Source organism: Sinohyriopsis cumingii, chromosome 7 (genome assembly GCF_028554795.1).
Source record: "Sinohyriopsis cumingii isolate HCF-2022 chromosome 7, ASM2855479v2, whole genome shotgun sequence".
Classification (NCBI taxonomy): Eukaryota; Metazoa; Mollusca; class Bivalvia; order Unionida; family Unionidae; genus Sinohyriopsis; species Sinohyriopsis cumingii.
This window is the reverse complement of record NC_142967.1, coordinates 85,706,736-85,724,580: the sequence shown is the minus strand read 5'-3', so window position 1 is coordinate 85,724,580 and position 17,845 is coordinate 85,706,736. Positions and strand designations below refer to the sequence as shown.

Below are 17,845 nucleotides of genomic sequence, written 5' to 3'. Positions count from 1 at the left end.
CCTCCAGCAAGGTGATTAGGTTCAAAAATCACCGTGTACAACTGATATATGATATGAAATCCACCGTTGATGCTGAAAAACTGTTATCTCTATTTCACATTCTTTCACAAATGAAATGTCACGTATTTGCATAGCATTGTTTTGACAGAGCTGTAAGACTGTACTACTTGCACTATGTACAATACTCTAGAATGCTGTTCAACAGAAGCTGAGGAAAAAAAACGCTCGAGTAGCAACTTCTAGAGTCCATTGTTCTATCAACAGCTCATATCGACTCGTTCGTGGTGTTGAGACGAATGCATATGCAAATTTTAGGAGCAAATCATTATGACTTTATTTAAATAACTTACTCGCCTTGTCTTTTTTCTTTGACAAACCAGTTTTGAAACGCATACTTAAACGCTGAAAACATTTATTGATCGGTAATTGTGCAGATTGTACACAGTGACTCTAGCAGTGGCACATTTAAATAGGCAGAGCTGGCTTGGCTGGACAGATAAACAGCATCTTGAATTTGTGGAGGATATCGTTGGTCGTTCCTTTTGGAGCAACAGAAGTTTTAAGGTAATATTGCGTGGCTAAACTTTTGGATTGTCTATGATTATTGTGCTTATCATATTATGAAATTTCTTATGAGAAACTTGTAAGTTTTTTGTATTTCGAACTCTCCCCCGGCTTAATGGGCCAAGGCCTAGGGGTCATTTCTGGTCACTGGACCGGGTTCACGTAGTCTGTTAGGTTAGTAACACGGATGTTATTTTCCAGTCGCAATTGTTTTCATTTGTTTTAAAATTGTTTAAATAATGTTTGTTAGGGCTTCTTATTGAACTGTTGTGTTGTTGGGGTTTTTTTTGTTGGTTTTTTTCTGGATGTCCACTACTTCGTGGACTGTCCTCTAATGTTGGTAGACTACAATAGAACGCACACAAATATTTGTGTTTGTCTGAAACCGCCTTACTATTTTGCATGAAGGAACTTTCTAGCAGACTGCCATTCTGGATTAAAGACACTTGGTTAGGCAAGATAATCAATAAAATATCAGCGTTTGCAACTAAACCAAGCTGTTTTTCAATGTGTTTATGTATATTTATATTCATTTATGTTACCGATAAGGTGATTTCATGTTGTCAGAGATTTCGCAGTACTTTATTGATAAAACGTCAGACTCCTGTGCTTTAAGATAAATGAGCCGGGAGTGTAATTTTAATTTTTTTTAAATATAAATATTTAAGAAGAAAAAATGAGCACACCTAATTTCATAATGAGAGTATAAAATTCCAGCTTGTACTACAGAACATGTTTATAGGAGGGGGAAACAATAATGAGCATGACAAGTCATATTTTGCCGGCAGCGGTCTGAGGCAGTGTTGCATCATGTTACGCAAATGTAATCTATTTAAGATGGCTTTGTGTTACAGATTTTCTTGGTGGCTAAGTTGCAGACATAGAAATATAATATATGAGAAAGAAAATACCAATAAACGAACAAATAACTCAAAGAGTTTAATATATATAAAAAAATGTCTCACATTTTCTTACAACAGGTGACAGAGCTAAGTGTTGCACACAAAAAAATCAATAGTCTGAAGGAAAAAGAAAGCATGCAATCATAATAGTTACGCGTTAATTTGTAGTTTGCTTTGATGTAAGCGACTGTAAGTATTGACAGGTATAGTTGGCTACAGTAATCGTGCTAAATTCTAATTGACTGGTTAAGTGCGCAGGTGCTCGACGCGAGCGTGATGTTAAGATAAAAAAAACCCCAGTAATTTAAAGGAAAAAAATCATACAGAGTGACAAAAATACCTTAGATTACCCCCATGACCCGTTTTGACATAGGACCCTCTCTATCATAATATATAAATATGATTGTTTTTTATCTTAACATCAAGCTCGCGTCGAGCACCTGTGGTTAAGTGCGCTTGCCTTGAAGTGCTAGGCCTATATGAATTTAATAAATATTGTATTTTACTCCCAGTTTGGAAATAATATTTGCATTTTTAAATTAATTGAGGTATTTTGTGAATACCGCAAACAAAACTTCATCATCAGGATGTTAATCGAGCCTTTTCGAATGTTTACAAGCCTAATTACCACGACTATGAGCGCATTCAGTCTTATTGCCCTTCTGGAGTCCTTCATCAAGTAATATCAATTCTTGTTCGCATGAAATAAATGGAACATGTCCAGAAAGCATTGTTTGTATTGATCGAATTATGTCATAATAAAACATGGACAGTGCTTATGACTGGATCAACACACTGATTGATTTGCACTTTGCGATTACATTGTTTTGTTCATACTTAAGATATATTTTAATTTTGATTGCATTAATTCTTTGATTTGTGTTACCCTTGACATTGCTAGATACCACAGCTCAAAACTAACATTTAACATGATTTACATGCCTGAAGTGTTTTGGAACTATTCAGCATATTTATGAAAACGACTTTGGGATGCACCATTTCATTGTAATGGAATGGGGGAGAGCCCTGTAATTTTCTTTTAAACCAAATTATATTTTTCTTTTACCTTAAGAAAATGTATTATTTTCATTTAATATGATGGATATAAGAAGTTCTTTTTATTTATAACTCGAGAGCAGAAATATTTAGTTCCCCAAGCTATATGGTCCCCATCCCCCCAATAAATGGTCAGTCCTTGCATAGAAATTCCAAACGTCTTCTGCAGACTTTAATTTGTAATTAATTAATGTAATTTTTTGTTTCGGGTGTGCGTGAGAAGCTAAGAATTAAATTGTTGGAACAAATAATTGATACATCCAAATATCAATGAGAGATGATAGATGTTGCCTGCAAACTGCAAAAAAATTATAATATTTATTTATTTATAAAGTGTTTACAGTTATTTTAGATAAATATGTATGTGGTTTACGTCAATTTTGTAAAGACTTGTGTTTAACATGGCACCTGCAGCATTATTATATTTGATATGGTACTCCAGACTGAAGAAAAGGAAAATAAAAATAAAACAGTAAACAGATTATTAAAAATGTATTTGTTCCAGTGTGTATACCACCCACCCCTCATCCCACCATTATTTCATCAACATCATTGCTGTCATTTAATCAACTAGATGTCAAAAAAAAATCTGGCTGTCAAATACTTTGAGAAAACCCCACAAATATTCTTGCTCTTTGTATAGAACCAAACAGAAACTATTATATCCTTGTTTAAGTTGAAATTCTTAAGGGAGAAAGAAAAAACAAATATATAGCCTTGAAAGAAAATCTGACATCCCCCCCCCAAAAAATGAAACAGAAAACCAAGCCTTGGATACAAGTACACCAATTCTTCAATGTTTAATTTAATTAAGAAACAAGGAAATATGCAAGCTTTCAGGTGTGATAAACGTCAAAAATGCATTTCTTATACTTTGATTTGGAATCCATTAAGAAGAAGAATTTATAAACACGCAAACATGCATGGGCACATACCCTCAGACATTAAATTGATCTACTGAGCAACTAGTCTTTTTAATTTTTTGTTTGAAGAAAGGAGCAGCATACTCAAGGATAAATATAATTTATACCTGATTTTAAGCTGGCAATCAGTCTATTAATTTATTGTTTAATCTGAAATAATGCAGCAACTATGGTTGACAGTGTTGCCCAGTACTGACAAGATTTCAATTTGCTGGTGCACACATATGCAACACACTTGTACAAATCAAGCTGATAAATAACATATAATATGAAAAATATATACAACACATACAAAATGCAACTGAACACTGTCAAATTGCTTAAGATATGCTTCAAAAGGACTGTCACTGGCACATTTTTCTGCATTCACATAGCCTCTCTCTATCTCTGCCATAGATGCTTTAAGTCAAATATAGATGGAAATATATATGTGCATAATACATTTCCCGTGTAGTCAAATATAGATGGAAATATATATGTGCATAATACCACATTTCCCATATAGTCAAATATAGATGGAAATATATATGTGCATAATACCACATTTTCCGTATAGTCAAATACAGATGGAAATATATATGTGCATAATACAAGTCATTGTTCTCCAGATGATGTACGGAACAATAAAATCCCCTCATTCCAGCTACAGCAGATAAGACATTGTGACCTAAAACTGATGTGCATAAGTCTCGTGTGACAATTGCCTTTGCCCATTAAGATTTGTATAGCCAGTTGCAGTTGAATGGAGATGTTATGAAAAATAAAAACAATAATCTTTTTAAATTCAATTTACGTGAGATAAGTCCCCCCTCTTTATGAATTAGGGACCCAAAATTTAATTTTCATGCGTGTGTGTGTGTGGGGACTTATCTCAAAATTTAATTTTCATGTGGGGGGGGGGGGAGGAAATGTGGTGGTTTGGTTGGTAGAGCCTCAGATTTTGAAATTGAATAGTCACAGGTGCGATACCTTACCAAGCCACAGACTGGGGAGACTATCTCTGTATGTCATTGGAAAAGGCACTTAGCTGATAAAGTCATCAATGTCTATAATGTATTGTTAATGCCCCCCCCCCCCTTGCCATTTTTGACAACATTAATGTCTAAGAAACCAGTATTTTAAGGACAAAATAATCCCAGTTATTTATAAACTCCTAATTCAGCCTCTGGATAAATAACAATTATAGTTATTACTCAGAAACAAGTAAGAAATGGAAAGTAAGACAGATATAAAGAAATGCAATCAACAGAATATGCCTGAATTATAGAAGACAAAATAAATGGAAATTATTTGTATTTGAAAGAAAGAAAAAGAAAAAATACAGGCTACAGGTGGGCTAGAACAGTTACAGTCTGATACGTTAGTACTGAAAACAAAACTGTCTTACCTTTAGTACACTTTCAACCTAGATGCCCTTAATATTGATGACACACACACACACACGCACACACACACGTAGTGCTTGTGACCACAAAATCATGACAAAGTATGTTGGGGTTAAAGGGCAAATTGATGAAGATTGTGATGAAACTCGGAAGAGTGCTATAGTTGCAATGACTCATTGTTTGGATGGAACAGTAGCCAAGTGTAAGAAAGTGTGTGATGCCTGGCTTAGTGTTTGGAATAAGACCTTTCCATGAATTGACAAAAGTCTGTCTCACTGGTGGACAAACAGGTGCTATATGTCAATGTTGTAAAGAATATGGAAATCAAATTCAGTGGGAACCAATAATTCTTCTAATTTGCAATGTTCCACATTTTCTGGGAGGGGTCTGCAACTTTTTCTGGTGGGACTTCTATTTTTACCAAGATTGGATTCCTCGACTCCTACTTTTAAAATCCTAGCAAGACCTCTGTTATATCTGATTTTTTTTTATTTTCATTTTTGTTTGTTTTAAAGCAGAATCTCCATGGATGTTAATAACATTATCATCAGATATTTTATATTTCTTGAAGACCAAAATATTCTCATGGGATTCTGTGATTGAAAGTTTGTTTAATCTGTTGCAATACACACATGTTAATGTGTCCTAAAGACCGAGTCTTTGAATATTAAGCAGGACTGTGTACAGCATAAAAATGTACTGTCTGCTGTAGTATGGCCTACAGATAAAGTTCCACGTGATGCAGTGGACATAAACTATTACATAATTATCCCAACTGGACAATAACACTTGATCTGTCCATTTTGAGCAATGATGTAGACATCTGTGATGGCCACTGTATCTGGTCTGTGATGGACAGTAGTGTGGACAGATTAATTTTTTATCATGGAAATATGTATTTTCCATAATATGTAATGTTTGTAACTAAAATGTAACACAAGTAATGTTTGTCATATTGAGAATTATTGCCATTTCATATTCTTCAGTTATTGCCATTTCATGTTCTTCAGTTATTGCCATTTCATATTCTTCAGTTATTGCCATTTCATATTCCTCAATTCCATTTCTTATTGCTCAAATTATTATCCAGATTTTAACTTTGCCAAAAATCCATTCTGTGATACTGATCATCTGTGTTAAATGCAGCAAATGCAGTCACATAAGAAGCAATATTATTCTGAAATTGTTTGACAGCTTGCATATAGAATTATTTCAATATAAAAGGCTAATAAAAATTAATCACTTAAATATTTTCTGTCAGAAGTTTAATAAAGTTTGAATTATCTATTACAAGAGAAAGAGATGTCACAATTTATATTCCCCACTCTGATATTGTTTTTTGTTCACCCTCCGAACCTTTGGTATTCTCATTACTTTGATTTCTTTAGTGTTGTGGCATGTGAGCATCGTGGAAGACATTATGTGTGTTTGTGTGTGTGTGTGTGTGTGATTTGGATATTTAACATATTAAGAATTTTTCAGTCAAATCACTACCATGTCTGCAGTGTTGCAGTTTATAGTGATGTCTAGCACTGGGGCATCATGCCGCAGACATGTAACATCATGTCCCACCCGGTCACATTATCCTGACACCATACCTAGCAGAACTAATGCTAACCTCTTAATGCTGAGCGCCAAGCAAGGCAGCTACTAGTACCATTTTATAAGTCTTTGATATGACTCGGCTGGGATTCAAACCTGTAGCCCCCGGTGTCTGAGGTGGTCACTCTAACCACAAGGCCACCAGATCAGTCTGGAAGACATTGAATACTGAATACAGGTATTAAGTTAAATTACAGGGCTTGAAATACAAAGGAGCCATACTGATGGCACATTTGTGTCTTGTTTCATGGTTTTACTGCTGGGTATAAAGCAAGTAACAAACCTATTGTCAAATCGTTGATACCACGAATTTGGAAAAGAAAATGCACAGCAGCACAACAAGGATCCTGATGAGGATAAAGTTGGAAGTTGCTGATCAGAAAAAAATGGGTAATTCCTGACTTTTTTTAATCAGGTGTCTATCACAATAATGAAGAATGAGCTTTACCAATTAGAAAAGGTCTTTTTATCATTTGAAAGATAATAATAATAATAATAATAATAATAATGACCTTATTTAAAGAGAGTAACACAATTAGCTAAGAACAAATCTACCTTGAGGCCCTCATACAAAGGAATTTATTTATTTTAGCTGCATCTCTGAAGCTACTGGATATATTGGGTTTGGAAGAAGGAAATAGAGTGGGCATTTCTAATCTCAACTGGAATACTATTCCAGAGCAGAGTTCCAGAGTAATGGAAACTTTTTTAAATAACTCCTTATTTGGTTTGGGAATTTTATACTGTTTGGTAGACATGGATCGCAGGTGGGGAGTATTACCAGGTAGCCTATACTGGAATAGTGATTGTAGATATTCAGGAGCACTATTATGAAATATCCTTTACATTAATTTGGCTTTTCTCAAACAGATTCGGTCTTTAATAGGTAATATTTTTAACCTACCAGCTAAATTTTCCTTGCTTTCTTTCTGGATTGATATTAGCCCAAATGCTCTTTTTTAAAGATGTGCCAGCTTTGCTATGTTTTTATCATTTGAATTACCCCATACTGTATTACAGTAGTCTAAATAGGATTGTATGTAACTGTTATAAAATAGTTTTCTGTGCCTTTCAGGGAGAAAATGTCTTATCCTACTGGGAAGCCATAAACTTGAATTGACTTTTTTACTGATATGTTTGATATGTTCAGTCCATGATAGGTTATTATCTACCAGAACACCAAGTAGTCTATCATGACAGACCGTTTGCAAATTTTTATCCTTCCATGTCAGACATAGTTCATCATTATCAAGATTTGTCCTTCTTTGCCGTGTTGATGTAAGTAATATTTTAGTTTTACCAGTATTTACCACCATGCCATTGCATGTGCACCAGTTTTCCAGTTTGTTTAGGGCGTTCTGTAACGAAATTTCAAGTTCATGCTTTGTGTTTTGGATGTCTGACAATGTTGTGTCATCTGCATAGAGATCTGTAGATGATATTGAGTCTCTTATTAAAAGTGGTAGGTCATTAATAAATAAAATGAATAGTAATGAACCTAGAATTGAGCCTTGTGGTACTCCATATCTAATTGTTCCAGGTTCAGACAGAACATTATTTATGTAAACATGTTGTGTTCTCTCACTTATGCAAGAAGTAAACCATCTAATTGTTCTTTCATCACACTGGTAGATTTTCAGTTTCTTCAAAAGGATTTCATGATCCACCATGTCAAATGCTTACCTAAAATCTACAAATACAGGTCCTATTATTCTACCTTGGTCAAGTGCTTGAAGCCATTTATCAGTTAGGGAGATAAAGGCAGTCTCACAGGAATGTTTCTGTCTAAAGCCTGATTGATTAGGGTGTAACAGCAAGTGTTTGGTTAAATATGACATGAATGAGTCATGGACATGTTTTTCAATCAATTTTGACAAGTTTGGTGGTATTGAGATTGGTCCGTAGTTATCAGCATCATCCTTAGAACCAGATTTGTGAATAGGAGTTACTTTTGCAGTTTTCCATATTTTGGGGACAGATGAGGTTGCAATACTTAAATTAATTATGAATGTTATGCTATCTAAAATAGCAGAGGCAGAAGATTTAATGTTGTTGTTGTTGTTGTGGGGTTTAACGCCATTTTTCAGCACACGATTGGCTATTCATGGCGGCCAGTATTAATGGTGGAGGAAGAACCCAGGAAAACCCCGGAAAGAACCACCGACCCACGAGATGCTACTGGCAAGCTTTCTCACATACCCGCATTGGCCAGAAGATTTAATGAGTCATGGACCAATCTGATCAAGTCCTGTAGCTTTCATGGTATCAAGTTCACTGAGACATTTTTTAACAAAGTTTTTTTGACACTGGTGGGATAGAGAAACATACCTCCTTAGAGATTTTGCTGCTGCAGAACTTTTTCAGTTCATTAAAGTTGTTTTCTATCACTGGTTCTTTTAACTTTGTGGTAATGTTGGTGAAAAAGTCATTGAAAACATTTGCAATGTCATTGTCATCAGTGACTATGGTGTCATTTACCAGAAGTGAGTGAATTTTATTTGTTTGTTTTTTGTGCGTTCCTCCAGTGAGTTCATTGAAGACTTTCCAAAGGAGTTTGTGTTGCTCTTTTTGTTTTCAACCAATGATTGATAATACGTTTTTTTAGCTTTTTTGATCATACTTGTTATTTTATTTCTCCATACTTTATATTGTGCATGGTTTCCCATAGCCGTGAATTGGTCTCGTGTTTTCATAGCATCTAGGATTTCAGTAGTAAGCCACTTAGGATGGATTTCATTCTTTACTCGATGTACTTTCAGTGGTGCATGCTTAGATACTACATCCATGAATAAGTCAGTCCACACCCTCATTGCTTCATCTATGTCATCCAAATTTTGGATCATATTCCATGGAACTTTATATAGGTCATTGAGAAATTGGTCTTCATTAGAATTTTTGAACGATCTGTAAGTGATTGTTTTGTGTGTATTTTTCTTATTTTTCTTGCATTTAACCTTTCTTGTCAAAAAAGTAGGATAGTGGTCACTAAGACCAACATTTGGTACATTAACACAAGCCACATTGTCTGGTAGGTTGGTATAAATGTGATCAATAAGAGTGCTCGATTTTTCTGTTACCCTTGTGGGCTCATTTACCAGCTGGTCTAGGCCTAATGATTCAGATCAGCTGAATGCATTCACAGTTGTCATAATGAGGTACAGTCTTTTTATCGTTATAAATGGTCTTGAAACCAGTTTTACAAATTAGGAAGCATGTTTAATTCTAGCGCAGGATTTAGCTTACTTCAGTCAGAAACACATCATTGGCAAGAGACAACTTGTTCAAAACGCTGTTTTGGCAGTCTAAATAATAAAAATAATAATAATAATAATACACTGTAATAGTAATAATAATAATAACAATAAATTTATTTTCAGACAAAACAACTCACTTAGCTAAATGATCTCAGGTGAAAAGTTCATACAGTATTCTATACATGTTTACAATATTTATAAAAGAAAAGGAAGGGTGTATTAATTATAGGTTAATGTTACATGAATATTTTTTTAAAACCTTTTATATTGTACATACAAGAACAAAGTAGGAATATTGGGAATATTGGAATTGGAATATTGGGTGAGTGATATTGTATGCTTGGGTAGTTGATCCACTTTAAACATGGCAAGATTGTTCTCTTGCTATGATGATCTACTGCTGTTGATGTCAATGATTTTGTCAGTGCATTAGTTCTTGATTTTAGCTTAGGTTTAAAAACATGTTTGATATCAAAGACTTGATAGAGGTAGTATTTGGATAAGCATATTACTTGGATAAAAATTGGTAAGGGCTTTAGGAACCAATGTACACCAATGCTATGCAAAGTTTGTCAAAACAAGTGAGTTTAAAGACTGAATCATGTCAGTTCAAAGACTGAATCATGTCAATTTAAAGACTGTATCGTGTCAGTTCAAAGATTGAATCAAGCCAGTTTAAAGATTGAATCAAGCCAGTTTAAAGATTGAATCATGTCAGTTTAAAGACTGAATCAAGCCAGATTAAAGACTGTATTATGTCATTTTAAAGACTGAATCATGTCAGTTTAAAGACTGTATTATGTCAGTTTAAAGACTGTATTATGTCAGTTTAAAGACTGAATCATGTCAGTTTAAAGACTCTTATATGTCAGTTTAAAGACTGTATTATGTCAGTTTAAAGACTGTATTATGTCAGTTTAAAGACTGAATCATGTCAGTTTAAAGACTGTATTATGTCAGTTTAAAGACTGAATCAAGCCAGTTTAAAGACTGAATCATGTCAATTTAAAGACTTAATCATGTTAGTTTAAAGACTGGATCATGTTAGTTTAAAGACTGAATCATGTCAGTTCAAAGACTGAATCATGTCAGTTTAAAGACTGAATCATGTCAGTTCAAAGACTGAATCATGTCAGTTTAAAGACTGAATCATGTCAGTTCAGAGATTGAATCAAGCCAGTTTAAAGATTGAATCAAGCCAGTTTAAAGATTGAATCAAGCCAGTTTAAAGATTAATCATGCCAGTTTAAAGACTGTATTATGTCAGTTTAAAGACTGAATCATGTCAGTTTAAAGACTGTATTATGTCAGTTTAAAGACTGTATTATGTCAGTTTAAAGACTGAATCGTGTCAGTTTAAAGACTGTATTATGTCAGTTTAAAGACTGTATTATGTCAGTTTAAAGACTGAATCATGTCAGTTTAAAGACTGTATTATGTCAATTTAAAGACTGAATCAAGCCAGTTTAAAGACTGAATCATGTCAGTTTAAAGACTGGATCATGTTAGTTTAAAGACTGAATCATATCAGTTGATGATACAAGTCTAGATTGAATCACGTCAGCAGATAATATAAGTCTAGATGCATATTTAACCAAATATTAGTTTGTGTGCTTAAATCCCATACTGTGCAAACATAGTTCATACAAGTGTAATAGGTAATAAATAAGTTGAATAGTTTCCTTGTTTGCATTTGTAGTTATTTATTCCATTTATTAGTAATGATGGCTTGGAAATCTGTATTGTGATGTCATGTTCATCTATCAAAATGTACATGGGGAGTTTGTGACAATGTACATTAGATATATAATCATCATTTACAGATGACTGGAATGAGGCTTTGCAAGAATAATCTGTTGGATGTCCCTAGTAGCATTGCAGTGGTCTTTTTGGTATTTATATACATTCCATTGTCTTGACACCATTGACTGATGTAATTAAGATTAGGCTGCAACTGTTCTTGGATTGTATTGCTGTCTTGACCAGATGTGTGGAATGTTGCATAATCTGCTTGCATATCAGTTTCATTGTTCACAGTATTCAGTGGTAGATTATTAATGTACAAGAGAAATAAGATAGGTTCTAGGATTGAACCCTGGGACATGCCATATTTTAATCCACCAGAAATTAACAGACTGCTGTTTTCTGGGTTCTGTCACTGAGACAAAAATGTGTCTAGGAGATAGTTTTTTTTCCACAAAGTTACAATAAAAGAACCTTTCAATCAGCAGGTTATGGAAAACAAATTGAAATGCCTTTTGATGAAAAAAAAGAGATTGATCCTTTGTTTCCCTTGTCTATGTTTTCGGATCATTTATCAGTTATTTTTATCAGTACAGTGTAACATAAGTAGTTTGATCCAAAGCCTGATTGGTGTTGATGTAGGAAGTTATTTGTAAGAAAGTTTTGATTTGTTTTGCTTTAAGTTTCTCAGTAGTTTTGGAAATGGTGGGTAAAGCTAAATAGGTAATGTTCTAGTGCTGATTTGGGTAAAACTAAATCTGTAATGTTCTAGTGCTGATTTGGGTCAAGTTAAATCTGTAAAGTTGTAGTGCTGATTTGGGTAAAGTTAAATCTGTAATGTTGTAGTGCTGATTTGGGTAAAGTTTGGGTAAAACTAAATCTGTAATTTTCTAGTGCTGATTTGGGTAAAGCTAAATCTGTAATGTTGTAGTGCTGATTTGGGTAAAGTTAAATCTGTAATGTTGTAGTGCTGATTTGGGTAAAGTTAAATCTATAATGTTCTAGTGCTGATTTGGGTAAAGCTAAATCTGTAATGTTGTAGTCCTGATTTGGGTAAAGTTAAATCTGTAATGTTGTAGTGCTGATTTGGGTAAAGTTAAATCTGTAATGTTGTAGTGCTGATTTGGGTAAAGTTAAATCTGTAATGTTGTAGTCCTGATTTGGGTAAAGTTAAATCTGTAATGTTGTAGTCCTGATATGGGTAAAACTAAATCTGTAATTTTCCAGTGCTGATTTGGGTAAAGTTAAATCTGTAATGTTGTAGTCCTGATTTGGGTAAAGTTAAATCTGTAATGTTCTAGTGCCGATTTGGGTAAAACTAAATCTGTAATGTTCTAGTGCTGATATGGGTAAAACTAAATCTGTAATGTTCTAGTGCCGATTTGGGTACATAGCTGCCAACCCTCATGAATTTGGCGTGAATTGCACTTCTTTTTCAGCTATTCATGGATTCACGCCACATGCAAAAAATTCCCCAATTATCAATTATTTTAAATCTTTAGCAAAATAACTGATTTCCCGTTAAGTGCTAGTCGTGATATCAGGAGTTGCCGAAACGGTCCGGTACTGCCATTCACGATATTAGTAGAACTACAGCCGATTGATATCATTGGCCCGGTAGCAATCATTTTAGAGTATTTTAATCTATATGTATAAAAGTAGTTTTACAAATAATTGTGAGAGAAACTGGGGCCTAACCAGAATTTTGTTCCGTGCATGTGCCACCAACACTGATTTGAATTACCATTCGGCATGGCATTTTGAAAATGTCTTCACCACCAAGAAAAAAGAAATGCATAGCACAAAAAGTGAAGTTTAGTTTTGGAATAAACCAAAATTGGCTGTGCATTCAGCCATCAAACACCGATATACATCAAGTTTTTGCATACAGTGTGCCACAAATTTTAGCATTGGGTATGGTGGCAGAGACGATGTGAGGAAGCATATTGGTAGCAAAAAGCACATGAAGGTTGGGAAAATTAAGAACTTGCAGCAGATTTCAGCTCTGGAATATTTTAAGCCATCGACGGAAGACCTGCAAGCTACCAATGCTAAAGCATTGTCAGTGAGTTTTCTTGTTGAACACAATCTACCTTTATCAGCTGGAGACCATGCTAAACATTTGTTCCGACAAATATTCCTGGTCTTGAAGATCACTTCACGAATTCATGCCAAAATTCACTCGTTTTTATCCCTATTTTCACTAATTGCAAGCCTGGAGGGTTGGCAGCTATGTGGGTAAAACTAAATCTGTAAAGTTGTAGTGCTCTTATGTTGATAATGATAATAATAATAATAATAATAATGAGGACTCTGTATAGCGCCTAATCTTTAGAAACTCTAAGCGCTTTACAGCATTAGACAACATCTATAAGATAAAAAACAAACACCATGAAATTAGAAAAGATATAAAACATGCTAAAAATATTTAAGGTAGGAAACATTATTAGGTCTTTAAGTTTGATCTTGCTGTCGAAATAAGTGAGTTTTAAGAGCACTCTTGAATGGGATCACTAGTGTTACGTGTTTAGACTCTAATAAACAGTAATAAAAGAATGAGTGAAAACAACAAGCTTTTGAAAAATTTAACAAATAATTTATTTCCCTGGAAAAACACTGTAAAAATGAAAAAATAAGAACTTATGGTTTTAAGAATCAAATCCAAAAAATAATCCAAGAATAATCCACGAATTAAATTTTAGAAGTCCTAGTAATGAAATGTTCTAATGAATTCAAGTTCAAGTCCTGACGAAATATTCAAAATGGAAGGCAATGATGAATAATGTAGCCTTTATATTATGGATGTGTGCAGTTTTTTTTCACAAACAATATTCTGGTGTTTTAATTTCCAAATAAAATTCAAAGAAATTTCTTTGTCCGAGAATTCTGTATGAGCACTGAAATATTTCCATGAAAAAGAATTATATTTTAAAATCCAAATAATTTGAATAAAAATTAAAATATAATTACAACTGGTCACAAACACACTTTCCAATGTAAAAGCCCAACTGAGAAATATCTCTCTATAGGCAAAGGTTATACAGTAACTTGAGATGCAAAACAGATTCATGGATGAGGGTCAACTCTCCAGAATTTCAACAACAGCATAGAAGTATTTATGTCTAAAGGCACGTAGTCCCAGTCAGCCTAGATTTCACTATTATCATTCACATATTAAGGATGGATTTAAAAAAAGAAGTTTACTTGATTCTCAATCAAGGTTAGGAACTAGGTCATCAAAAGATACAAAGTTCGGTGTTTACGATTAAACAGTCGGGTCAAACCAATTTCTGGAAAATATCAAATTCCTGGTAAACAAAATTACATTACTTTTACAAGTAATGAAATTAAAAATAAAAAGATTTTCAAACATACAAACAATTAAATTAAATAAAAATTAAATAAAATATATGTAACAGTGCTGATTTGGGTAAAGTAAATTCTGTAATGTTCTAGTGCTGATTTGGGTAAAAATAAATACGTAATGTTCTAGTGCTGATTTAGGTAAAGTTAAATATGTAATGTTGTAGTACTGATTTGGGTAAAGCTAAATCTGTAATGTTGTAGTGCTGATTTGGGTAAAGTTAAATCTGTAATGTTGTAGTGCTGATCTGACATAAAATATGGTCACCACAGCAGCCATCTTGAAAATCTTGTTATTGCTATTGCTCTGAAATGGAAAGTCATTTCAACATGTGGTTTTCACTTAAAGATTTCTTATGATCTCTATTTGGTCCTAAATGAAACTGGAGCAGATCCATCATCAAGTATGACTGTCATGAAGGCCATAATGAAAATCATGTTATCTTAGCTTCTTCTGAATGGCTGGTCATATTGGCATGGGGATTTTGCTGAAAACATCTTGTGATATCTTACCTAGTTGATTTTTAATGAAAACGGTGTTGATCTGAAAGCCAATAAAACTGACAAGGTGGCTATTTTGAAAATTTTGATATTGCTCACTAAGAGACTGCTTATTATGTCTTGTTGGTCCTAAATAAAAATGGTGCCAATATGGCCATCATGGTGCCAGTATGGCCATCATGGTGCCAATATGGCCATCATAGTGCCAATATGGCCATCATGGTGCCAATATGGCCATCATGGTGCCAATATGGCCATCATAGTGCCAATATGGCCATAATGGTGCCAATATGGCCATGATGGTGCCAATATTGCCATCATGGTGCCAGTATGGCCATCATGGTGCCAATATGGCCATCATGGTGCCAATATGGCCATCATGGTGCCAATATGGCCATCATAGTGCCAATATGGCCATCATGGTGCCAATATGGCCATAATGGTGCCAATATGGCCATCATGGTGCCAATATGGCCATCATAGTGCCAATATGGCCATCATGGTGCCAATATGGCCATCATGGTGCCAATATGGCCATCATGGTGCCAATATGGCCATCATAGTGCCAATATGGCCATCATGGTGCCAATATGGCCATCATAGTGCCAATATGGCCATAATGGTGCCAATATGGCCATCATAGTGCCAATATGGCCATCATAGTGCCAATATGGCCATCATGGTGCCAATATGGCCATCATGGTGGCCATGTTTAGAGTGCTCTTATTGCTACTTCTGGAGGGGTCATCATGTCAATAGTTTTTTTTTTCTTCAATTAAAGACTAATAATGTTGCCTTGGTGGTGGAAATCTGTCACTTAGTATGGCCATCATGAGAGTCATCTTGAAAATGTGATGGCTGCTCCTCCCAAAAGGAAAGTCTCATTGCATAATGTTTTCATGAGTAGATTTCTTATGGTGTCTAGTTAGTCCCAGTTGAAAAATTACACCCATCTTACACTAGGGAGGTCATCTTGAAAAAGCTTGTTACTGCTACTCCAGTGGTGACCACTGACCAAGCCTTTAGTTCTAATGCTTCCAGTGTCTTAATTTCTTAACTGGAATGTGGGCCCATGTCTCCATAGATTTGCCAACCTGTGATGCCCCAGTGTTCAAGGTCAGGGGCTTAATGGGTCAAGCAGGATCATGTACTTGCAGATGTCTTAATGTTGCAGGGGCACTGACCACCCCTTGTGCTGACTAGCAAACTCCAGACTCATAGTAAACCATGTTAAATCAGATCCAGAAAATATCCAAGAAAATGTTATAATCATTTGCACAAAACTTTTGCTGTAGATAATTGGCATAGAATATATCTTCATGGATTTTTCATCAACTTGTGATTGATAAATGATCGTGGTGATATCTATCATGTATAAATATAAAATATTCCATTCAACATTTCCAATTGTATATATATATGTCATTTACAACTATAGCAACCTTTCTGTTGTGGGGGCAGTGTATTGTGAACCTCACATCTTTGAGAAATCTCTGGTAGTGTTTACCTTTGAGAATGATCAGGTATTGTTTACCTTTGAAATTTAGGGCAAGTTTTATAAAGGTTTAGTTAGATATGTTATTCTATAGCACGACAATACAAGTGCAGGTTGTTTAGTGCCAAGGCAATCAGAGTTAATTTGCCTTGCTGAAAGACACTGGTAGCTGACCCAGGCTGAACCAATGTTAGGATTCCCTTTCTGTTGTGAACTAGTCATGCTAAACACTAAGCCCTCATGGCTTCTGCCTCCATTAGCCATGGCTTGTAACACACAGGAGCACATCAGGCCTGTTCTACACGACCACAGGAGATTTATTTAAAATTGTTTAATGTGAAGTTGTTAAGAGTGGATAGTTTGAGTAGGTCTTAAGTTTGGTAGGTTGTATTTTTTCAGAGATTTACTTTTCTTTTCAGGGACCATCATTAACAGGACAGCTTTAAAATGACTCAAGTTGGACTCCAGAGGTTGGCATCATCAGTGAGAACTACATTTGCTTCAGCCTCTAACAGGTGTTGCTTGCAGTCATCTTCTACTGCAACTGTATGGTTAAATACTTGTTCCGATTCCAAATCTCATCCTCTAGGTAGACCATCAAATACTCTGATAAATGCCTGTCGTTGTACTGGTGTGAGAAGCTTCCATGGATCAAGTCAAAAATGGACAGCCATTTATCGGTCAGATCTGCAGAGTGCCAGGAGAATTGTGGTGAAATTAGGCAGTGCTGTCATCACAAGGGAAGATGAGTGTGGCTTAGCCCTTGGCAGATTGGCATCAATTGTTGAGCAGGTAACCGGCTAGATAGACAAAATAGTTATTATTATTATTATTATTATTATTGAAAAATGGACAGTTTACATTTAAAAACAGGTAGAGCAGTCAGATCAAGCAGAATGGGAAAATTAAATGATGCTTGCCAAGTTCAAGTGTGATAATTTCATTTGAACCTGCAGTACCCTTAGTGATTACATGAGATGACACACCAGTCATGTGACTTGTGAGTCTGTAGAGTTGTTGTAGGGTTTAACGCCATTTTTCAGCACACAATAGGCTA

The 17,845-nt window shown here is 34.8% G+C and overlaps 1 protein-coding gene across 1 annotated transcript in view; it reads left to right on the top strand.

The window, feature by feature from the left end:
* Window positions 1-476: 476 nt before the first annotated feature.
* Window positions 477-17,845, top strand: part of LOC149795662 (delta-1-pyrroline-5-carboxylate synthase-like) — a 110,180-nt gene continuing 92,811 nt past the window's right edge. Inside the window, exons 1-2 of the mRNA XM_089965503.1 lie at window positions 477-564; window positions 17,208-17,580. Of these exons, the coding sequence (XP_089821629.1) occupies window positions 17,236-17,580 (345 nt within the window). The 5' untranslated portion in view covers window positions 477-564; window positions 17,208-17,235. The remainder of the gene's footprint in view (window positions 565-17,207; window positions 17,581-17,845) is intronic.